At 39.9% G+C, this 24,793-nt stretch overlaps 1 protein-coding gene and 1 long non-coding RNA gene across 3 annotated transcripts in view; one reads left to right on the forward strand and one right to left on the reverse strand.

Moving 5' to 3' along the window:
- PKHD1 (PKHD1 ciliary IPT domain containing fibrocystin/polyductin) overlaps window positions 1-24,793 on the forward strand; it is a 471,902-nt gene that overhangs the window by 144,790 nt on the left and 302,319 nt on the right. For both annotated transcript variants that reach the window (XM_072832682.1, XM_072832683.1), the window contains exon 37: window positions 4,412-4,568. In XM_072832682.1, the coding sequence (XP_072688783.1) occupies window positions 4,412-4,568 (157 nt within the window). The remainder of the gene's footprint in view (window positions 1-4,411; window positions 4,569-24,793) is intronic.
- The window catches only part of LOC140636882 (uncharacterized), a 34,157-nt gene that overhangs the window by 2,942 nt on the left and 6,422 nt on the right, over window positions 1-24,793 (reverse strand). The gene's annotated exons all lie outside the window — the stretch shown is intronic.

The following is a 24,793-nucleotide window of genomic DNA, read 5'->3' on the forward strand; positions in this document are numbered from 1 at the left end:
GTCTCAGGAAGAGCTAGGATGCTGAATCCTTCAAACTCCTTAAAACTCATCCATTTCCCATCTCACTGGGCTTGTTGGGCTTCCTTATGACCCTGAGTTTCAGGGGCTGGTTTGGAGGAAACATATCTGGGTCCCTTTCTGGGATATATCTTCTTCTCCTCTAGCCCTTGCCCTGAGTTCATCCTCAAACATTGATGGGGAAGTGGATGGATCATTAATATGACAGTTCCCTGGGCCCCACCTCTTGGGCTTCTGTTTGTCACAGTGGCCAACTTTTTCTGCACTTTTTTTTTTAATGTTTTTAAAATTTAAATTCAATTTGCCAACACATAGTATAACATCCAGTGCTCATCCCATCAAGTGCCCTCCTCAGTGCTCATCACCAGTTACCCTGATTCTCCCCCCCCCACCTCTCCTTCTGCAACCCTTTGTTTGTTTCTCAGAATTAGGAGTCTCTCATGGTTTGTCTCCCTCTCTAATTTTTCCCACTCAGTTCCCCTCCTTTCCCTTATAATCCCTTTCACTATTTCTTATATTACCCATATGAGTGAAACCATATGATGAATGTCCTTCTCCATGTGACTTATTTCACTCAGCATAATACCCTCCAGTTCCATCAATGTCAAAGCAAATGGTGGGTATTCGTCTCTTCTGATGGCTGAGTAATATTCCATTGTGTGTGTGTGAGTGTATGTGTGTGTGTGTGTGATATATATTACATCTTCTTTATCCATTCATCTGTCGAAGGACATTGTGACTCCTTCCAGTTTGGCTATTGTGGACATTGCTGCTATGAACATTGGGGTGCAGGTGTCCCAGTGTTTCACTACATCTGTATCTTTGAGGTAAATACCCAGTAGTACAATTGCTGGGTCATAGGGTAACTCTATTTTTAATTCTTTGAGGAACCTCCACACAGTTTTCCAGAGTGGCTGTACCAGTTTGCATTCCCACCAACAGTGCAAGAAGGTTCCCCTTTCTCCACATCCTCTCCAACATTTGTTGTTTCCTGTCTTGTTAATTTTTGCCATTCTCCCTAGTGTGAGGTGGTATCTCATTGTGGTTTTGATTTGTATTTCCCTGATGGCAAGTGATGCAGAGCATTTTCTCATGTGCTTGTTGGCCATGTGTAGGTCTTGTTGGAGAAATGTCTGTTCATGTCTTCTGCCCATTTCATGACTGGATTATTTGTTTCTTGGGTGTTGAATTTGATAAGTTCTTTATAGATCTTGGATACTAGCCATTTATCTGATATATCATTTGGAAATATCCTCTCCCATTTTGTAGGTTGTCTTTTAGTTTTGTTGACTGTGTCTTTTGCTGTGCAGAAGCTTTTCATCTTGATGAAGTCCCAATAGTTCATTTTTGCTTTTCTTTCCCTTGCCTTCATGGATGTATCTTGCAAGAAGTTGCTGTGGCCAAGTTCAAAAAGGTTGTTGCCTGTGTTCTTCTCTAGGATTTTGATGGAGTCTTGTCTCACATTTAGATCTTTCAACTATTTTTTGAGTGTATCTTTGTATCTGGTGTAAGAGAGTGGTCCAGTTTCATTTTTCTGCATGTGGCTGTCCAATTTTCCCAACACCATGTATTGAAGAGACTGTCCTTTTTCCAGTAGATATTCTTTCCTGCTTTGTTGATATTAGTTGACCATAGAGTTGAGTGCCCATTTCTGAGTTCTCTATTCTGTTCCATTGATCTATCACATCAGTAAGAGAAAAAACAAGAACCATATGATCCTCTCAATAGATGCAGAGAAAGCATTTGACAAAATACAGCATCCATTCCTGATTAAAACTCTTCACAGTGTAGGGATAGAAGGAACATTCCTCAATATCTTAAAAGACATTTATGAAAAGCCCCCAGTGAATATCATTCTCAACGGGGAAAAACTGAGAGCCTTTTCCCTAAGATCAGGAACATGACAGGGATGTTCACTCTCACCACTGTTATTCAACATAGTACTACAAGTCCTAGCCTCAGCAGTCAGACAACATAAAGAAACAAAAGGCATTCAAATTGGCAAAGAAGAAGTCAAACTCTCCCTCTTCGCACAGGACATGATACTGTACATAGAAAACTGAAAAGACTCCACCCCAAGATTGCTAGAACTCATACAGCAATTCAGCAATATGACAGGATACAAAATCAATGCACAGAAACCAGTGGCATTTCTGTACACTAACAATGAGACTGAAGAAAGAGAAGTTAAGGAGTCAATCCCATTTACAATTGCACCCCAAAGCATAAGATACCTGGGAATAAACATAACCAAAGAAGTAAAGAATCTATACCCTAAAAACCACAGAACACTTTTGAAAGAAACTGAGGAAGACTTACCGTGATGGAAAAACAGTCCATGCTCATGGATTGGAAGAATTAATACTGTGAAAATGTCTATGCTACCCAGGGCAATTTATACTTTCAGGGCAATCCCTATCAAAATACCATGGACTTTCTTCACAGAGTTGGAACAAATAATCTTAAGATTTATATGGAATCTGAAAAGACCCCAAATAGCCAGAGGAATATTGAAAAAGAAAACCAATGGCAGGGGCATCAAAATGCTGGATTTCAAGCTTTATTACAAAGCTGTGATCATCAAGACAGGATGGTACTGGCACAAAAACAGACACATAGATCAAGAGACTCTGTAGTTTAAGCAGCTCTAAGCTGTCCCTTTAAAATGAAGGCCCAGGATTTCTCTAGTCTTTCCATTTCTGATCTCCTAGGAAATTTTATCCTTTTATAGTGGACTTGCAACCAATATGAGCAATGGTCAGGTTCACCTTCTCTGCCGTTGACTTTACTGTCTTCATATAGTTCAGCCCTTTCCACCTTCTCATCACTGTATTCCATTCCAGTTTCCTCCTACTCATCTGCTTTTCCTCTTCATGGATTTTATGAGAGTGAATTAAGGGATCCTAAGAACATATCATGTATAGCCTTTAAGGACCACTTTGAAATTTTACCCCCTTTTGCATAGCTTCAGTGTGAAATTACTAGAGAGCTAAAATTCTCTCTACTATTTGAGTCTACAGATGGTCATGGTAGGGTTGTGATTCACAGGGCTCACGAAGATGCTCACACACCACCCTTTTTTCTTGTCATGGTGTGGTACTGCTTATCACTATGCTTTATGCTTCTCTGTCTCTTAAATTAAGAGGAGTCACTGAATTTTTTCTCCTTTGTAGGTGTGGCTGCTTTTCCTTATGCAAAAGGCTTGTTGGTGATTGGGTTGGGTATACAACTCAAGACCTTTGTGCTGGGGGGTTAGTACACTCACCTGGAAAATCTACTGGCTCTTCTGGCTACACACTTTTCTGTTTTCTCTCTCAGAAATATTCCATGGTACTATTCTCTGTGTAGATGTAGTTATTGGTATTATAAACATGCTTTCCCTTCTTAATGATGTTCTCCCATCTGCCTCTAATATTTCACAAGAGGACCTTATAGGAAGTTCTTTTATAGGGACTCAGGCTTCACATTTGGTTGGAATCTGGGCAGGAAGAAGAAGTTTGTGGGAAGAGGCAGACACATGTTGTAGGTACTACCTTGAGGGAAACACCTTGTTTATTTTGATTTTATTATACTTATAATTATAGTTCCATAAGTGTACAAGACATTTAGACATGTTCTCGGCCTCTTTGCATGAGTTGAGTACTGCTTTCTGTGGTTTTACATTCCTCTTTTGAAAAACATGTGACTTTAGTGTGACCATAAATCAAAAGGAAAGCCAACAGTTCTGGAAGGGAGACTGGAGGCTGGGCTCATCTCAACCTCACTCTCTGTGCCTCACTCAAAGGTTCTGGGCTATCATTCGAAGTCAGTGGGCCTTTCACCTATGTATTTTGTTTTCAGCACTGATGCACCAAGTTCAGAGGGAAAGACAACAAAAATGTAAAAAAAAAAAAGTGGGGGGATGGATCTGAACACTTGGAAAGAGGAATGTTCCTATAAAACAGGGATGCTTGGTAGTAGAGCCGTGAAAAATGATACCAATTACATAAAACAAAATGCCACCCATCAAGCAGAACATTTTAATTCTCTCTATTCTAGGCTATTTATGACTTTTTGTTCAAGACTCAATACATGTCTGTAAAAATAAAAAATGGAATCAACTCTATTAGGTAGACTGGGGCTTGTCTTGAAAGAAAAAAAAAGGTAAGAAAACATGAGCAGCATGATATTGTTGGGGAATTCCAATGGCTGACAGAGACATTTCAAGTGTAACTTTGCCCCTTCTGTATTTTTCCCCTTTCGAGTTAGTGATATGAGGAAGAGAAAGTGACTAATTTTATTAAGACATTTGACATTTTATTAAATTAATTTTCATTTAAGAAGTTTCCATTTAGATCGATCCCCCATACTATCTTACTTTAAAACAAAACAAAACAATAAAACTGTTTTCCAGGGCAACTTTTCCTTACAGTTCTGCCTGAGGTGGTCAAGGACTCACAGCTGGTTTCCTGAAAGAGTGCCACAAGATGGCGACAACGTCACAGTGGAGAATGGCCAGTTGCTACTGCTTGACACCAACACAAGCATCCTCAACTTACTGCACATTAAAGGTTTGTAGAGCATGGAGGTCGGTGGTGGCATTACTGTATATAATTCTATCACTTTTGGGAAGCAGAAGGGAGAGGAAATTTTTGGATAAGTTCCAGCACTTGCTTGACAACTTATTCTGGGAACGAATTGAAATTTTACTCTAAAGGAAGAAGTGGTCAGAGGGTTAAAAATGAAGCCCCTTTCTTTTGGCTCTTATAAGCACAGAGCTTAATTATTTTATTTTTTAAAATACAAGAAGGTTAGCAGTGTTATCAAAGAATATGCTTCTTTATGCAAGTACTTTGTAGTCATGCTTGTCCAGGGCAGCCCCCACAATACAGAAAAATGCTCTGAAACTGGTTAATGCTGTTGCCTTTGAAATTGCCTGCCAAGAAAGCAATGTCTTCCTGCTTTTACCCTGTTGTGGTTTTGACTTCCTGGTCCCATGGAAAGTCATATAAATAGGCTTCCTTATTGCAGAGCTGGCCACATAGCTCTAGGGTCTGGGAAGTTGGATGAAACTGAGAATTCAAATTTCAACTCCTCCACCACATCACCAAGTGACTAAGTCACTTATTCCACCTCTTTGAGCATTTGTTTCCTTATCTGTTAAATGAGAATAAAAATCATTGCCTACTTCAGTGGCTGATAATAAGGAATGGTTATCAAAGTGACTGTCTTCATTGGCAAATGAAAATAGCTTTGAGAATAGGATTAGTTATGGGTTGCTATAAAACTCTGCACTAAAACCATAGTCTTTACTAAAAATATATTTAACACTTACAGGGGCATTTGCTCTTGTTACTGTAAGAACATGGCTACATAAGGGAAAATAAAATATTTTGAAGGCATAAACCATTGTAATATTGATATCTGTTTCGTATGGATGGAATCAGGTTTTTCTGATTAGGCATTTTACATTCTATATTTTAGAAGGTCTTTTTTTTTTTTTATCTTGGTAGCAAGGAAGAAGTTTTCAGGCAAATCAGTTAATTGGTACCCTTTAAGGAAAATGATCTATCAGCTTGGGCTCTTGACCTGTCTTTGTGCATGTGTGTGTATGTGTGTGTGTGTGACCAGTGGCTTTGGGAAATGCTGACTTGTTGATGGACATCAACTACCTAAGGACTAGCAATGATACAGGAAAATTACAGACCTAAATACTCAGTTTAAAGATGCTCTTTGTTGACCTTTTATCTAGGAGTCAAATGCTGCTGGAGGATGGGATGATCTTTAGGCTCTCGGGACTTTGCCTTATATTGATATCATTTGGGAGAACTTTTGTAGCTACAAGTCTTGCCCAACTAAGTCTCTGGATCTCCCATTAGCTCCAGGTAAATGTTCAATCAAGGAAAGGTGTTGATAGGGCCAGAGACTGAAGATGGAGAAGAGGCATCCGAGAGAGCAAAGGGTAAGGCAAGGACATGTGGAATATACACTTGGCTCATTGCTCTTGGAGATTTCAAGATCTGAATAATGCAAATACTTGCCCTGACCTGTCACCTTTCAAAAGTAGTTTTTAATAATATTCCCAATCCAGGCAATATATTTCAGTCTCAAATTATTTGAAATAAGTGAGCTAGGTTTGGAAGAGCAAAACCTCATTCTGTGGAAAGGGAGAGTAAGTTAGCTATAGGATTCCCTCTTTCTCTTGGAGAGTAGGGCCATTAGTAGAAATATGAGGGTAAGTAGAGGACACCAGTTTCTTACAAATATGTACAGGAGTTGTTGGCAGGGAGCAGGGTTGCCTGGAATGAAGTTGAAATTTTTCATATTTCCATATATATGGAAAATTTTCAAATTCCATATATATATATGATTCACAGCTTCTAGAAAGAATGAAAACCAGGAAAGGACACAGGTCAAATTTAATTCAACCAGTGACCTGTGGATACTTAGGAAGTGGCATAGGAACTCTTAAGAGATACGAGAAAAAGTGAAGAATAATACTTAATGTCAATAGTCTGCATATCACTAAAGAAATTAATTAGGGAGCAAATATTTTAAAAGTAACATTTCTAATTCTAAAATGTGTATTACAAGCAGTGAGGCAGAATGTAGTTCAGGGACTCAGGGTATTGAGGATGTAAGATTAGAATTGAGTAGTGAAAAGGAGATGAAGAAGAGCCTGTCATTTATGAATAAGTTTTGACCATCCACACACATAGAGAATCTAAAGTTGAGGAACTTCTGCATCTTGCTTATTGGAACTATAAATGTCCAGTGGCTTGGGCCAAAAACCTTGGAATCATCCTGGACTTCTTTTTCTCACATCCCATGACAAATCCATCCATGAATCTTGTCTGGACCTTCAACATGTGTCTTATATATATCAGCACCTTCATTGGTACCAACTTAGTCCTAACCAATATAATTTTTGGCTAGGACCATTTCAAATGGCCTTGTAACTGGTTCCCATGTTTATGATTCTTTGCTTTCCTTGGTAGAAGGAAGTCCAGTTTTTATTTGGGGAAGCAATGTATCCAGCTAAAATGCTGTATTTTCTGCCCTTCTTTGTAGTTAGATGTAACCTTGTGGCTAAGAGCTGGTCAATGAGATATAAGGCGAGGTGTGGTACAGGACATCTTGGAAATGTCCTAAAGTAGAGTGGACCCATTAGAAGACATGTCCTATTTGTCCATCTTTCTTCCTATTCTTTGCTTCTTGGAATGTGAATATGATAGCTACATTTTCAGCTGCCATCTTGGATAATGAGGTGATTCATGAAGAATGAGGCAGCAGAAAAATGGAAGAAACCCAGGAGCCTGATGACTTTGGAGTTGCCATAGTAGAGTAGCAACTTGGACTGCTCACCTCTGAAATTATTTCATATGTTTAAGTCATTGGTATTTAATTTTTATGCCATATGCTAAAATAAATCCCCAGCAGCATATTGTACACATCCTTTAAGAATATATCAGATCACTTCTTTCTTCTAACTTCTTTCCTTTAACACACTCCAGTAGTTTCCCATCTCATTAGGAAGAGAATCTAAATTTAGGATTACTAACCTCTGATCTCTTCGTTGACCTGTCTTCCTCATTCACTCTGCTGCAGCTCTTCTATAAGTATACCAGGCATACACCTACCTCAGGCTTTGCACATAATGTCCTTTGCCTAGAGTATTCTTTCTCCAGATATTCATGTGGCTCACTTATTTTGTTTGCTCTTTGAGAAAATATCAGCCTATCAGAGAGGCCTTGCTGGTCATCTTTTTGAAATTGCAGACACTTATTATTCTCTATCTTCTTATTTTGCTTTCTTTTCTTCATAACATTCATCACCACATAACATATTATAGATTTATTATTTGTTTACAATCTGCTTCTTCTGCTAGAATGTTCCAAAAGGCAAATGACTTTAGTGATTTATTTACTATTGTCTCTTCAATGTCTAGGACACTGAATATGTGTTGATGTGTTGAATAAAACCATGTGTTGAAGGTTGATGGAGAAGTAAAATGGTGCAGAATTCAGGTCCTGGATGAAATTTAAGAAGCATAATTTGTAAACTCTTGATTTCTTAATTATTGCTTTTTCTTTTTTTAAAGATTTTATTTATTTATTCATGAGAGACACAGAGAGAGAAGCAGAGACATAGGCAGAGAGAGAAGCAGGCTCCTCACGGGGAGCCCTGTGCAGGACTCGCTCTTGGGACCCCAGGACCATGCACTGAGCCAAAGGCAGACACTCAACCGCTGAGCCACCCAGGCATCCCAATTATTACTTTTTCTAACTAAATTTTTTCTAATTAATTTTTACCGTCCTTAATTGTTCTCACATATATAAATATTTATGTGTACATGGGTACACATGTAAACACATGTATATGTGCACACACATACACGTATGTATTTACACACATATATACAGACATATACCTATATACACAAATGTATGTAATTTTGAGTTGTGAGAAATGTAAAATCCATTGATAAGTTATCTTTCTGTTTCTAAAAGACATTTGAAACTGCTAAAGGACTCCAACTCTCAAAAATCTGGTTGCTAGCATAGCTCTAAACTTTTGTCTTCTCTTGTCTGTAGTATGTATGAAAGTTCTTAAGAGATAATAAAGTTATTCAAATATAAGATTGAATCATCATTATTATCATCATCAGTGGTAATTCAATCTCTGAATCTCTGTTCCTCTCTCTCTTTCTCATACCCATTTATGGTACCAGAAAAGTAGCTGAGTGGAATTTTCTTTCTTTTTCTGATACCATCTATGGGCCACGATAAAGGACAAAAAGTTTCAAGCCCCCAAATAATTTCTTTAAGAGATTTGAACAAATGAAATAGAAAGTATTATAGTGGAAGCACTTTATCAGCTATTCCCACAGTATTACAAAGGTGACATTCTACATGGAGTATGTATGTACTTTCAAAGGATTCTGCTATGTAAAAGTGAATCAAGATCACCTAACAACTATATTTAGAACTACTTTATGAAAATATTGCATCTTCTATATTATTTTTCCATTTATGGAAACCAGCATCCTAATATATCGAAGACTAGGCCCCTTCATCAGGAAACCCAATAGTTCTACATATGGCCTTCAGGAGTCTTGAATTCTCTGTGCCTTATTTGTGTTTCCATCTATAAAACAGAATTGACATTCTTTTCTTACTAGTACAACTTATATAGTAGAAAGGAGGATTATAAATTTCTTTGAGGCAAAATTTTCACCATTATTTATAAGGCTGTACTTATTGACTCCTGAACTTTATTTAAAAATGGCATCTTAATTTTAGGATCATAAGAGCTATAGTTATATTTATCATTATTTTACCTTAATTAGCAAAATATCCAGAACTTTCATTTATTTACCATCTCTACTTCTTCTTTCCATTTCTCCCTCCTTTTTTAAAAATTATTTTTAGGGGGTACTGTTAAACACAAAAGAGAATTAACCCAATCAATTAATACTAATGAGCTGGGATAGAAATGGGCATATTGCCTTAATTTAGTTAATTATATTTTTCGTTCTTTTATGTTAAGATGCCCAACAGCCATAGGCATCTCTGAATTAAAATTTATTATTTTATCCCAAGTAATTATGATGAGCCATAATAACACAGGAGGGATGTTACCCTCTTGTCAGAGCCATTATGCATCATGGACAAGGATCTTCATTTTGTAGTCTGTAGTTGGAGAAACATTCGTATTTTCTGAATGAAGGAATGAATTCCTCTCTCTTCTGATGGCCAAGCAGTTTGACATAAAGTGGCCTAGAAATGATGGTTAAGACAGGGCCAATTAGAGGAAGATGAATTCTAGGAACTCCTCTTCCCTTGGTGTTGGGCTTTCAAAAGGAAGATATTTCAGTTTCTTACTACTTACAATGCCATCCCTTTAAAATGCTTGAGCAGAAACTTGTTTCTAGTCTCTGTTGCTGCTGAATAGTGCACTGGTTTCTTTTAATGTGATTTTTCTATTTCTTGGTCTGCTAGTGTATACCAAAGCAGTTAAATGCTTGGCAGGCTTTTGGGCCAGAGAGAATGGACTCTGAATCTGAGTTCTGCTTCCTACTAGTCTTGTGACCTTGGGCAAGTTGCATAGCCTCAGTAAACCTCACATTTCTCCTCATGAGTGTCATGCTTGATATAATGGCAGCAACAGTAACAATGATGGCTAACTTTTATTGTTTGCTATTGTGTGGCAAGTCTACGGTGTATTGCCCAGCTCAAATGGATGCTTTGAGTATTAGATGAGGGAGTATATATGTAAGGCCCTTAGCACAGTACCTGGTCCAGAGTAAGTACCCAATTAATGATAGCTTTTGTTTTGGTTTTGTTTTTTTCCAGACTGATGGGGATAACAGAAGAGAAGGCTGAAATATCAGGCCTAAGTTGCAAACTTATTTACAGATAGTGGCTGCTTTTATATACAAAGCAAACTGGATTACTGAAAGAATTAGCTTGGTAATAAGGACTTTGGATTTGCTTTTGCCTCTGTTATCTTCAGAATACATATTGAAGTGCTTTTCTTTCTATGGAAGAGAGGGAAGATACAGAGATGGCAGTAGCAGAATCTGTTTGGTCGTCTCCATTTTCCTTGTTATTCTGACTTCATAAGAGCGTGTTTTTCTGGTGCTTTTTGGCACGTGGTCTTATTTTCTCCAATTTTTTTGTGGTCTACAGTTTTGAAAATACTCAGATCTTTCTAGTCTATTATGTTTGGGATTTCTGTGACATGCAAATGCATATGGGCTCACTAAGATGAGTCACCTTCTCTTGACCCACTATCAAGTTCATTGCAGAGTTTCTTCATCCTTTTTTTTTTTTTAAAGATTTTATTTATTTATTCGTGAGAGACACAGAGAGAGAGAACAAAGGCAGAGACACAGGCAGAGGGAGAAGCAGTCTCCATGCAGAGAGCCCGATGTGGGACTCAATCCCGGGACTCCAGGATCACGCCCTGGGCTGAAGGCAGTTGCTCAACTGCTGAGCCACCCAGGCGTCCCGAGTTTCTTCATCCTTGCCAAGGATTTGCAGATTTCAGAATAAGGCATTCAGTGCTATACCCAGCACAGCCTTTTTTAATCTCAGGGATTCTCCACTGGGTTCCTTCTAGTGAATACTGAGTCAGGCTCAGTTGCAGTAGGTACATGCTTCAGATAACACTTTGCAGTGCTGTAGTCTGGGAATGCTGTGAGGCAGGACTTCCCTGGGACATAACTTGTGGTTTATTTGGGCTTCAGGTCTGTGTGAGTCACTGGGCAGATTACCCTAGGCATGTAATTTCAACTTCACAGATACCAGCATGGATTTAAAAGAAATCTAACTGCAGGCAGGCTGGAGTTTTGCTAAAAATGAAGTACCCTGAAATAATACTTCTTTTGTAACTATATAACATCCTAGTCAGCAGGAGGAAGTTTGGGGGGCTGGTAAAATTTGTTACAAATTGGTGAGTTTAAAATAATTTTCCTGAAAGCTGGCTGAAAAAGATCAACTGAACTGCCTCCTCTTCCAGTTGAACCATAGCTACCATTCAAGGCAGAGGGAAGATGATGAGGTATAGACAGTGTAGAAAGGTGGACTTCTTGCAATTTGGTCAGGAAACTGGGGACCTGAGTTGAAATATGAGGCAGCCACAGATTCTCCTTGAGCTTTGAATCAGGTGCCTGTCCTCAGATCAATGCAGAAAATGCAAACAACGGTGACTCTCTCCCCTTTGTAGGAGGGAAGTGCAGTAAAGGAGTTAATGTACTTTCCTCTCTCTTCAAGCATGGTGCTCCAGAAGAGGCTGGGCTTTGCAGTAGGCAAATGGTGAAGCCGGATGAAGAAGTTGGTATCAAAAGAAATAGCCCAACTTTTTGTGACATCCACCGTTAACTCCCTTTACCTTGTGTGTCTCTATGTGTTTGTCTTTTCCTGGTGACTACATATTTAATATTAGAGTGTATTTTTTAATTCCCTCTACCTTTGGAGAAGGTGCGGTGTAAGGTTATAAGCTTAAGAGAGCAGGAACAGGGTCTGCTTTTGCTCATGTCTATATTGCAGGACCATTATATCTTCAGGCACATAGTAGGCATTCAAATAATTGTAGAATGAGTGAACTAATGAGTGAAATTCTGACCTAAAGAGGCAGATTAATGTTAGTAGTGGATTTCTCTATATTCAGAGTCCTTCCTGGTATTCTCAAATGTTAGTGGATTAGTCCAGACAGTGACCAATTTCATTTACTATTTGTGTATCAGGAGATCAGAGACAAAGGCTTTTTACTGTGGGGGACACTTGGCTCTGAAACCCCTTATTTTTCCCAATCAGACAATGGCTTACATTATTTACCTCCAGAGAACAGTCCCAGACGCACTTGATTAGCCTTAAATGAAAGATAAGCCATTGCTATGAGAAAGGACATGCTTTCAATAGATAGGCAAACAGACAGATAGATAGATATTAAACAATTTACAGTTTTATGTCTTGACAACTTGAATGTTGTAACATGAAAAATGCTACCAAATGGGATCAGTCCCTTCCTAGCAGAGAAGCTATAATATTTTCAGTAATGAAAGATAAATATTTCAAACTTCCTTACTTAAAACCCTTCACTGGCTTTCCATTAGCTTTTGAGATCAAGCCTAAACTCCTTAATATGGCTTATAGGGTCCTTCAGGGTTTGGTCTCTCCTTACCTCTTTACCTCATTTGTTGATTAATGATTTCCATATCCTGTTTATCCAGATTGAAAGCAGAACTAGAACTCTGGGATGCTTATGTATCTGGGATTCTTATACATATAAAAATATATCAGAGACCAAGCATTTCATCACTTTTCTTATAGACTATGATATTCGTGGGGGGTCAGGAAAAGATAGGAGGTATTCTGATTTTTTAAATAAGTAAGTCCTATGAGGAAACAACCATGATCTTTCACTCATGAAGTTATTATGCTATATCCAGTTTATGTTTACAATATTCAGAGAACAATTATATTTGGAACTTTTTGAATTGCTTAGAGAAATGTAACAAACTGGAGGGTTTATTCAAAAATGTGATTGGGTCGATGCTAATTTGATCTTTGATAGAAGGGAGGAGATTATTTGAATGAATGAATGAGTACCTTGGTAGTGAAGGAGATTTTTACATGACTGGTAAAAATCAGTCAGTTCTTTAAAGAAAAGATGGGGTTTTGTTGGTTTGTTTGTAGTTTTGTCCCCCCTTGGTTTTCTCTGTTTCTCCTTACAAATGGCTTTCATTCTGAGATCTTAAGAGACTTTTAGAAATCCACAGAACAGTTGAGGGCCTTATGTACTTAAATGCCAGAAGCTGTGTTGATAAAAGGAAGTGATGATTTTTTGGAGAGAGAAAGGAATCAAGGTTTAGTTAAGTAACACCAGATAATAATAGCTGTAATGACAAAGGCATTTATTTGTATCCGTGTGTCAGTTCCTTTAAGTATTTCTATATAGTTTCTTTTCCACAAATATGTTTAAATGTTGTAATGTATACAGTTAATTTATAAAGTTTAAGAGTTTTGTGTTTCATAGAAAAAGTAAAAGCTGACTCACAATCTTTATTGTCTTTCTCAAATGTCTAAAAATGGCCAAGCCACTAAAACCAGGGTGTTTTTATTCACCTGGAGCGATTAGACTTCACTTTGATCTTGTGGCAATAGAGACTGTATTTTTCACATTTTTAATTTCAACATCTAGCAGAAAGTCTGGGAAATAATGCAGATGTTGGTTGAATGATGAAGTGAATTAATCCACAATCCCAGCCTTGTATTCCTCCACTTATTTTCAGTGATAGCAAACAACACAAGATATGGACACCTAGATCAATAGCTTTATTTACCTAGAATAGTGGTTCTGAAAGTTTGGTCCCTGATCAGCAGCATCAGCATCACCTGGACACTTGTGAGAAATGCAGATTTGGGGGCCCCACAGCAAACTAACTTTGGGTATGAGGCCCGCCAATCTGTGTTTTAAGACCTCCAGGTGGGCAGCCCTGGTGGCTCAGCGGTTTAGTGCCGCCTTCAGCCCAAGGCCTGATCCTGGAGATCTGGGATCGAGTCCCACGTCGGGCTCCCTGCATAGAGCCTGCTTCTTCTCCCTCTGCCTGTGTCTCTGCCTCTCTCTCCCTCTCTGTGTGTCTCTCATGAATAAATAAACAAACAAAACAAAACAAAAAAAAGACCTCCCAGTGATTTAGATGCATGCTGAGGCTTGAGAACTACTAGCCTAAAACAATAAAGGGAGCCATATAGAACTGTTGGGACTGGAAGACAATTTACCTAGCCCTGCTACTTTTTTCCCCAAAGGCTATGCGACCCTTTGCAAAAAACAGTGAAAACTCTGGCTGGCCACATTGCATGGGCCAATCCTGAGCATGGCACTTTTTGTTAGCTGTAGTTCTCTGCCCTGCCAGGGGAATTGGAGCTGATGAAGATGATTTCTTTCAACTACTATTGTTTGTGGCTCTGAGTTGGTGATTTTGTTTCAGATATGCTTTTTCCCCTCTCCATTGCCCATTTGACGGTAGTACCAGGCTAATTAAGGAATTAGTATGTGACATCTATTTCGAGGAGGCATGTGATTCTTTTCCTGCATCCTGAGAACATTTTTGCCCACACTTTCTAGTTCATATTTTCTTTTTTTAATCAGGCAGAGACATTACAATTAAAATACCGTTAAAGCGATTCTGGCAAGTATTGCAATAAGCATGTTTTTTAATTAAAGGAAGAACAGGGGGATGCATAAGCAGCATCGACTAAAGGGGAAATTTTCATTCGATATCTATTTTAATTGAAATGAAAAAAAAATCGGGAAAAAGCAACAGCAGCAGCCTGTGCCTGTGTGTGTGTGTGTGTGTGTGTGTGGCTCGCTCCCAGGTTGCTAGGTTTAGGTGTTCTGTGCTTGATTAATTAGTAGCCAGTCAGAGAGTCCATTCCCTTTGCCCCCAATCCTTAAAGCCTGATTTATGCCTCACATCCCCCATGAATATGTGAGGGCTCAGGCATCTATTTCCTGAGCTGCTAGTGGATAGGATTATGGAGCGTGCACTGAGCTCTTGGGGGCTCTCGTTTGCCAGCCAAATTGATTTTCCGCCTTTCTGGCCGGGGACAAGCCCACCTCGAAGGCTTCCAGGCTCTGCTCCAGTGGATCAGGCACAAGCCTAATCCGGATCTTGCCAACAAAGGAAGCTGTGTGCATCCCCAACACAACACAGGCTTTGGGCTGTGGCTGCCTTCCCCATATACCACCTTTTCCCCCTTCTTTCTCACTTTCTCCTGATGCCCACGTCCACAGCAGCGTGGTATGATAGGGTGCAGCAATGTGCCTGCATCACTCAGCCAGCCCTTCTGACCATCCTGAATGGATAGTCATCTATAATTTTCTGGGGAAAGGAAATTCCACAAGCTTCTGTATCTATCTGACTGTGTAACAACTGTAAAGGTAACCAAAATACAGGCGGCTAAACATTTTAAGGAATTATTTGGGGTTGACACAAAAAAACGAATGAGGGTTAATCAATATAAATAAGTAAACTGGATTGTTTTCCTATACAAATTTAGGTAGTTCAAGCTTTGAGCAACGAATTCTCTAGTTTGGGTTATAGATTAATCTAATTAATTGAGGTCCTCAGATGCCTGCCTGGGTCTTACCTCCATTCACCTCTGGCTTTCCCTCTGCTTGACCCTGGAGTCACTCTCCCTGGGCTCATTTTGTCACCTCACATTTGCCTAAACAAGTGCATTCTTGCTCTGCACCCTTTCTCCCGTGAGCCTCCTAAAAATGACATAATGACATCTTCATCCACCACCTTCACACTTCTTAAAGTTCTTCCTAGGGCCTCTGTCACTACGACCTTCCAAATGCTCTAATTCACCTAATTCTTCGACCCACACTCAAGAATCTTGCTCCTTTCTCTCCTTATTCTAGTTTTCAAATATTAGTATTTGACAGGTGTTTCTCTTATCTTTCTTCTGCTCTCACTCTCCATGTTCTCCTTGGGAGACCTCATTCATTTATGTCACTTCAACTGTTCCTTATTCAACCAGTATTTGGTGACCACTTGCCAAGTCCCCAATGTGCCAGGCACTTTTCCAGGCACAGCGCTATAGTTGTGAGGGAAATGGACCAAAATTCTTGCTCTCATGGAGTTTATGCCTATAAAGAAAGTAGTCCAGGGAGCAGATTATATTTTTGTGAGATTTGCTGAGCAGCATGGAGAAAAACACAGCAGGAATGGTGGTGGTTGGCGGGATTTGCACATGGCGAGGCAAAGACTGCAAGTCAGTGGGAATAGGAAGGTCAATACATCAGGAGGACTCTGAGCCTGCGGCAGAGCAGAGTGAGATTGGCCCAGAGAGGACCAACCCTGTAGGATTTAGTAGGCTTTGACTCTGAGTGTGGTGGAAGCCATTGGAGACTCTGAGCAGAGAGGGACAGGAGAAAGTTTACATGAAAGAAAAAATAATCACACTGGGTGCTGTTTTGAGAGTAGACCCTGGGGTGGGGTTGGGGATAGAAGTAGGGAGCTGAGTGGAGAGGCTGTTACAATAATCCAGGGATGAGCTGAGAGTGACTTACACCCCAGTGGTAGACATGGAAGTGGTGAGAAGTGGTTGGATCATGGGGATTTTCTGAAGGAAGAAGGCACTAAATTTCCTAGAGAATTGGCTCTGAGTGAAATATCAACCCTAGGATTTTCTGACTGAGCACTTGCGAGAATGGAGTTGCCACTTGCGGCCTTGGCAAGGACTGTAGGATGATCCATGGGACAAGGCGAGGAGATCATTTTCTGGATATACTAAGTTGAGGGTCGGTGAGACATCCAAGTAGAGATCTTTAGAGGTAGTTGGGTGCATGAGTTTGAGCCGAGGGCAGGGGTGGGCCTTGAAGATATAAATTTGGGAGTCATCAGCAATTAGCCTGTGATGGTGTTTAAACCCCAAGGACAAGATGAGACCACCAATGCACTATTCATGGAATAATAGGAAAAACGGTGGAGACACTCCAAGTGTCAGGGTACCCCCAACTGCCAGTAGTTGGGAAAATAGGAGGAAATTAGGTAGAGGAGGCTGGGAGGAGAGGCTTGAGGGGTAAGAAGAAAACCAGCACTGGCAAGAGACGGGAAGGAGTGACCAAGTGTGCTGGTCACTCAGGACAGGTGAGAACAGAGCTTTGAGCCTTCGATCCAGCTGTGTGGCTGTTGCCATTGTGACCTTACCAGGACCAGTTCTGATAGACTGATCAGGAAAAGGCCCACCTGGGGAGGACTCAGGAAAGGGAGAGAAAGAATTGAAGATAGAAAGTATAGCCGGCACTCTGGGTCTTACTGTGGGGTAAAATACTTATAACTCTAAATTTTTAGTGTGAGGGGGAAAATAGCTAGAATGGTGTTGCTGTTTATTTATTTATTTATTTTTTTCAAAACAACAGATCATTTTGCGGTTATTACAGAGGATGGCTAATTGTAGGGTTAGCCAAAAGCAGGTTTTGATGTGCTTTGCAAACATTAAGCTAGCTGCTAAAAGTCTCTTTGACTTCCCTTTAAAAGAAATAAAAGGGATGTTTAATGGAAAAAAGTGATTACATGTAAAAAGTTGTGTTCATTTATTTATTTTAGAGGGGAAGTAACAATAATGATGGTTGATTGATTTTTATAAAATTACCCAAGGTTACTTGTGGGACAGACTCGGCTTTCATGAACAATCATAACAAGCAATGTAAGGGTCATGGCCACAGGCCGCGTTCAGCCCTGCGCTTTTTTTCAGTGTTCAGAAATGTGGTCAAGCGCTATAAAGTGGAGGAATAAAGTCCTCCCTCTGCCCTCCCATACGCAAGCACTATGCTCTGCAGCAGCCCACGGGATATTTGTTTTAAGCTAATAAGGTGTGAGGATAAAACACTCGGGGCCTTGGTGCAGGGCCAGATTGAGTATAAACCTTACATTCCTTCACACTAGAAGCTTTCATTGTGGTTATCACTTTTAATTATTTCAATTAAAAAGAGCTGAATTCCTCATCACACTCTCTTCTTAATTTACCTAGATTTCCTTATCCTTGCCACTGATAAGGAAGGAGGGAGGGCTTTTTAGCCTGGAATAGTGGTTATCATATTAATTAATTAGTCCTGTTTTTAGTACTCTTGCCAACACAAATCATTCATTTTCTTTGGGCCCAGATTTCTCCCTTCATTAGCGTCATTATTAGTTCCCATCAGTAAATGACGTTTTTAAATTTCTACCAATTTGTTTTAGTGTGTTTAATAGTTTGCTTGATGTGACAAGGAACAAAGCCCAGGTTTATAAATTTACCCACTAATCCTTGTAATCTGCCTCAAATCCTGTTTGGAATGAGGCGAGGTATATCTACATTAACAAAATGAAAATAAATCATATATAAACAAGCCACAGGCAAACTTAACTTAGGTTAACACATGTTTTTCCTTAAATGTAACTATGATAATTCTAATGAATAATAAAGTAACCTGGGAGGGTTTGTAGAAGTGGATAGAGTAGGAGCTCTTCTGACAGGGGCTCCTGGGCTCTGATGCTTGCTCTGCTTATTCTGGGCTGAGACAGACCCCCTCTCCCACCCCGCTCTCTGGCCTGTGAAACATGGAGTGTGTAGTGACTTCCTGAGCTTGTTTGGATGGTCATTTCAGATGACATGTATAAAGATTCTGACATATGGTAGGTGTTTCCTAAGTGTTAGCACCCTTTTTGAATTTGTAGTATTATTTGAATTTCTGATTGTGTATGTGATACTTTTCTCACGTGTAACTCAGAGTTCCCTGCAGCATAGGTGGTGTCAGGAAAACATGAGCTCCGTGTCTCCATCAGTATTGGCACACCGGAGTGCATCCTTGAAGATGTAGGTGTTCAGTGTTCTAGAGCTGGAAGGAGTCCCAGCGAATGCATGGTTCTGTTCTGTACATGAATGATGAAAAAACAGATCAGCCCCTGGCACTGAGTAGGACAGGTCTGGAGATCAGGTAATCTGAGGCCTAGCAATCTTATGGGACTTATTGCGGGTCATTCAGAGGCCAATAGATGGAGTCTGTCCCCTGTTTCCACCTCTTGCTCATCAAGGTCAGTTCAAATTTCCTGACTGTTTATAATGGAGGAATCATGCCATGCAAATCCATGGTCCACCAGTTGAAGATAATTAGTTGGGACATTAATGACATGTGGCTGTGAATGAAAAAGTTTTAGTAAACAGGTCACATTTCTTCCCTCTTGTTCACAGCAGGATTAATGATTATTATTGCATTTCTTTTTTTCTTTTTAAAAGATGTTATTTATTTGTTAGAGAGAGAATGCACGTGTGTGTGTGCCAGCACAAGCAGGGGGAGCTTCAGGGAGAAGGAGAAGCAGGCTCCCTACTGAGCAGAGCCCAGTGCAATGCTATGCTGTGTGATGTGGGACTTGATCCCAAGATCCTAGGATCCTGACCTGAGCCAAAGGCAGCTGCTTAACCTAACTGACTGAGCCATCCAAGTGTCCCTATTATTGCCTTTCTAATGATTATTCTTGTCATCATAATGACAATGGAAGGGAAAATTAAAGTCAAAATCACCAGTAGGTCCTTTGGAAGCCTGGAAGCCATGTGGTGCTGCTCAGAGCATCAAGCCTATAGATCAAAGGATAGTTTTTCACTTCTCTCAGGTTATTTACCTGAGGATGTGATTGCTGTGCCATATTTCAGAAGGAAAGGTGGGCCTGCCAATGGTGAGACATTGGAAGAAGAGGGTCCAGTAGTGCTACCACAATGGAGGAACTGTGAAAATGAGAAGTAATGGCAATAGTGAGAGACGTACAAATGATGAATGTTTCAGTAGCCGCTGATACGACTGTGTTAAGTGTCTAATAGGTGTCAGACCCGAGACTAGGGATCTTTAAGCATTACTTCAAGAAATCTCATCATAGCTCTTTGAGGGAAGAATCCTTACCATACACATTTTACTGAGGGAGAAACTAGATACCCACATGGGGTATGGTGTTCTAAATCGTGGCTGCAAGGAGAGAACACTTTCAGGGGTCAGATCCACGTAAACATCCTGTGCCTGTTGCTGATGGTGTGTGGCTTGGGCTTTAGGAGGCAAGACTAGAAGGTTTGATGAAGAGGATGAGAGCAGTGGAAGAGCAATGTTGGAGCAGAAGGTCAGGAGTGAGGTGGCTTCAACATCTGACTATTGGGTCAAATGTTTATTGATCACTATCTCTGCATGAAGATGGAGGTAAACAAAAATGACTAAAGGCACGTTAACCTTTTTCTTCTGCCCCTTTCATTCCTCCAGTGCATGTTTGAGTGCTTCCAGTTGTGATTTCTGGAGAACAACAATCTGACTCAATAACTTGGCACATTGGATCTAGGACTAAATTTAGCCACCAAAGGAGTCTTGGTACTCACTGTCGTTCACTCACTGAGACCCCCTCTTACTGCAGAAGAAGCTGCTTTTTGAGCTATTTCTTTTCTGACATGTTGCTTCTTCACATCCTTGGTCTCCCTTTGGTTCATTGAGACAATGTATGGATTTATAGGTTAAATGTGATAACAACATCCTCTCTGAGGAAATGAGAGGGTGTGTGTTGTGTGTTGTGTTGTGTGTGTATCCATAAAGGAAACTCAGATACTTACATCGGATTCTTTAAGGTGATATAACCATTTATTGATTTGTTCCAGAATTATATAGTGAGTGCCAACTACCTAGCAGTCATTGCTCTAGACCACTAGCGGGACAGAGGTGAACAAAACAGAGAAGAGCCCTCATGAAACAGACATTCTGGTGGGAAGAGGGCAGACAATAAATATGTAACTATAAAATATGCCTGATGGTAAGTGTTACGAAGGAAGGAAAGTGTGTTTGGATGAGGGGCTAGTGCCTGCTCTTTTCTATAGACCAGAGAGGGAGGGCCTCTGTGAGAAGTTAACATTTGACTAGAATGACAGGGAGTGAGTGAGTCACAGGGATGTCTGACAGAAGAACACTGCAGGTAAGGGACCGACAGGAGACCTGTCAGACACCTGACATGTTCAGGGCACTTGAATGCAGGAGTGAGTCTTACAAGAAGATGGCGCAAGGGAATTGGAGATGGGTTGGTAAACCATGAAAGGCTACTTGCAGCCCAGTATATGGAGACTTGGACTTTTATTCTGGCTGAGATGGGACATAGTAGTGTGGTATAGAAAAGAGGACCCCTGGCTTTTCCCGTATGAAGTCACAACTCTGACCATGTTACAGGATAGAAGAGTCTTGTCCAGTACTTTTGCAAACCACATCCAGGAGGGAGATAGTTTTAGTAACTCATTCAGTTTAAAGTGGTTATTTATTTGGGATACATTAGTTATTTTGGCATTATGAGGAAAATATTGCTTGAATTCTAAGTCTCTTTAAAGAAAAGTATGTTTTAATATCTTAAGTATTTATTCTTACAATATAATTTTATTATAAAATAATATTCTTATAGAAAATTTGGATATTAGAGAAACATATCTGAATTGGTTAAGGTTATTTGATTACAAATAACAGAAGCCAGCTTTCTTTTACAAAAGGAAATTTATTGAGAATGCATTAGGTTACTAAGAGAATTGATGGGAAAGTCTGGAAAATCAGATATAGAAGTAGGATCAGGGCATTTAAGAATGTATTTAAATTCAATTTGCCAGGGGATGCCTGGGTAGCTCCGTGGTTTAGTGCCTGCCTTCAGCCCAGGGCGTGATCCTGGAGTCTGCGGATCGAGTCCCACATCAGGCTTCCTGCATGAAGCCTGCTTCTCCCTCTGCCTATGTCTCTGCCTCTCTCTCTGTGTGTCTTTCATGAATAAATAAATAAGGTTTTAAAAAAAAGAAAAAAATAAATTCAATTTGCCAACACATAGTATAATATCCAGTGCTCATCCCATCAAGTGCCCTCCTCAGTGCCCATCACCCAGTTACCCCATCTCCCCCACCTCTGCTTCTACAACCCTTTGTTTCCTAGAGTTAGGAGTCTCTCATGGTTTGTCTCCCTCTATAATTTTTTCTACTCAGTTCCCCTCCTTTCCCTTACAATCCCTTTCACGATTTCTTATATTCCCCATATGAGTGAAACCATATGATGAATGTCCTCCAATTGACCTCCAATTGACTTATTTCTCTCAGCATAATACCCTCCAGTTCCATCCATGTCAAAGCAAATGGTGGGTATTCATCTCTTCTGATGGCTGAGGAATATTCCATTGTATACATATACAACATTTTCTTTATCCATTCATCTGTCAAAGGACATTGTGACTCCTTTTACAGTTTGGCTATTGTGGACATTGCTGCTATGAACATTGGGGTGCTGGTGTCCTGGTGTTTCACTACATCCATATCTTTGGGGTAAATACCCAGTAGTACAATTGCTGAGTTATAGAGTAACTATATTTTAAACTCTTTGAGGAACCTCCACACAGTTTTCCAGAGTGGCTGTACCAGTTTGCATTCCCACCAACAGTGCAAGAAGGTTCCCCTTTCTCCACATCCTCTCCAACATTTGTTGTTTCCTGTCTTGTTAATTTTTGCCATTCTCCCTAGTGTGAGGTGGTATCTCATTGTGGTTTTGATTTGTATTTCCCTGATGGCAAGTGATGCAGAGCATTTTCTCATGTGCTTGTTGGCCATGTGTAGGTCTTCTTTGGAGAAATGTCTGTTCATGTCTTCTGCCTATTTCATGACTGTATTGTTTGTTTCTTGGGTGTTGAATTTGATAAGTTCTTTATAGATCTTGGATACTAGCCCTTTATCTGATATGTCATTTGGAAATATCTTCTCCCATTCTGTAGGTTGTCTTTTAGGTTTGTTGACTGTGTCTTTTGCTGTGCAGAAGCTTTTCATCTTGATGAAGTCCTAATAGTTCATTTTTGCTTTTGTTTCTCTTGCCTTCATGGATGTATCTTATAAGAAGTTACTGTGGCCAAGTTGAAAAAAGGTTGTTGCCTGTGTTCTCCTCTAGGATTTTGATGGATTCTTGTCTCACATTGAGATCTTTCAACCATTTTGAGTGTATTTTTGTGTCTGGTGTAAGAGATGGTCCAGTTTCATTTTTCTGCATGTGACTGTCCAATTTTCCCAACACGATGTATTGAAGAGACTGTCCTTTTTCCAGTGGATAGTCTTTCCTGCTTTGTCGAGTATTAGTTGGCCATGGAGTTGAGGGCCCATTTCTGGGTTCTCTATTCTGTTCCATTGATCTATGTGTCTGTTTTTGTGCCAGTACCACACTGTCTTCAAGAAATCCAGCATTGTGATGCCCCTGCCATTTACTTTCTTTTTCAATATTCCTCTGACTATTCGGGGTCTTTTCTGATTCTACACAAATCTTAAGATTATTTGTTCCAACTCTGTGAAGAAAGTCTATGGTATTTTGGTAGGGATTTCCCTGAATGTGTACAGTGCCCTGGGTAGCATATACATTTTCACAATATTTATTCTTCAAACCCACGAGCATGGAATGTTTTTCCATCTCTTTACATCTTCCTCAATTTCTTTCACAAGTGTTCTGTAGTTTTTAGGGTATACATCCTTTACTGCTTTGGTTTGGTTTATTACTAGGTATCTTATGCTTTGGATGCAATTGTAAATGGGATGGATTCCTTAATTTCTCTTTCTTCAGTTTCATTGTTAATGTATAGAAATGCCACTGATTTCTGTGGATCAGTGGCATTTTGAAGGGGCTTCGCAGGTGGGAATTGGGGGCACCTCAGCAACGGGAGCTCTTCTCAGGCTCATTTAGATACTACCACTGGAATTGCTAAAATCTAAACATTTCCAGTCTTCTATTCCCTCTTGTTCCAAATTTCCATTTGAAGCCTGGGTACATGACTTAGGCTATGGAAGGATGGGATGCTGTGATTGATAGTCTCACTTAACCCTATTCAGTGGAACAGAGCAACTTCTTAAGGAAAATTGGATCTATTATCAAAAGTTAAGTAAAATCGATGGTGGGGCCAGCTAAAGTGGGGCAAATGTCATGCTGGTAGTCCTAATTACATTTCCTTTTTACCCTAATTCTAGTAATTTTGGCCTATTTTCTTCTATTCCTATTTCTTATTCATTTGTTTCTTTGTATTTCTTTTTTTTTTAAGATTTTATTTATTTATTCATGAGAGATACAGAGAGAGAGAGACAGAGACACAGGCAGTGGGAGAAGCAGGCACCCTGCAAGAAGCCTGATGTGGGACTTGATCCCGGGACTCCAGGATCACTCCCTGGGCCGAAGGCAGGTGCTCAATCATGGAGCTGAGCCACCCAGGGATCCCTGTTTATTTGTATTTCTAAGCTTAATTTTATAGGCAGCTTTCATCTGCTGCTAGATGGCTAAAATGGTGACCTTCTCATCCTCATTTAACCGGTCCTAAACTGCTGTCATTTAGCATATTGTCATTAAAAATAACATAATTAGGGATCCCTGAGTAGCTCAGTGGGTGAGCATCTGCCTTAGGCTCAGGGCATGATCCCGGGGTCCTCGGATTGAGTCCTTCATTGGGCTCCCTACAGGGAGCCCACTTCTCCCTCTGCCTATGTCTATGCCTCTCTCTATGTGTCTCTCATGAATAAAGAAATGAAATCTTAAAAAAAAAAGAGAGAGAGAGAGAAATAAAAATACCATAAATAAAGATATAGTGAAGAGTGATAGCTAACCTCAACTGGCTTAGTAGCATAGTGCTTCTACCCCTGGGTGGTCCAACCTATATTCTATCACTCTTCTAGAAGAGAGAGCAAGATAAAATAAGTTTAAATTTCATCAAAGTATATAAATTGAAGAGGAT

The sequence above is a fragment of the Canis lupus genome, chromosome 7 (genome assembly GCF_048164855.1).
Source record: "Canis lupus baileyi chromosome 7, mCanLup2.hap1, whole genome shotgun sequence".
NCBI classification, from domain to species: Eukaryota; Metazoa; Chordata; class Mammalia; order Carnivora; family Canidae; genus Canis; species Canis lupus.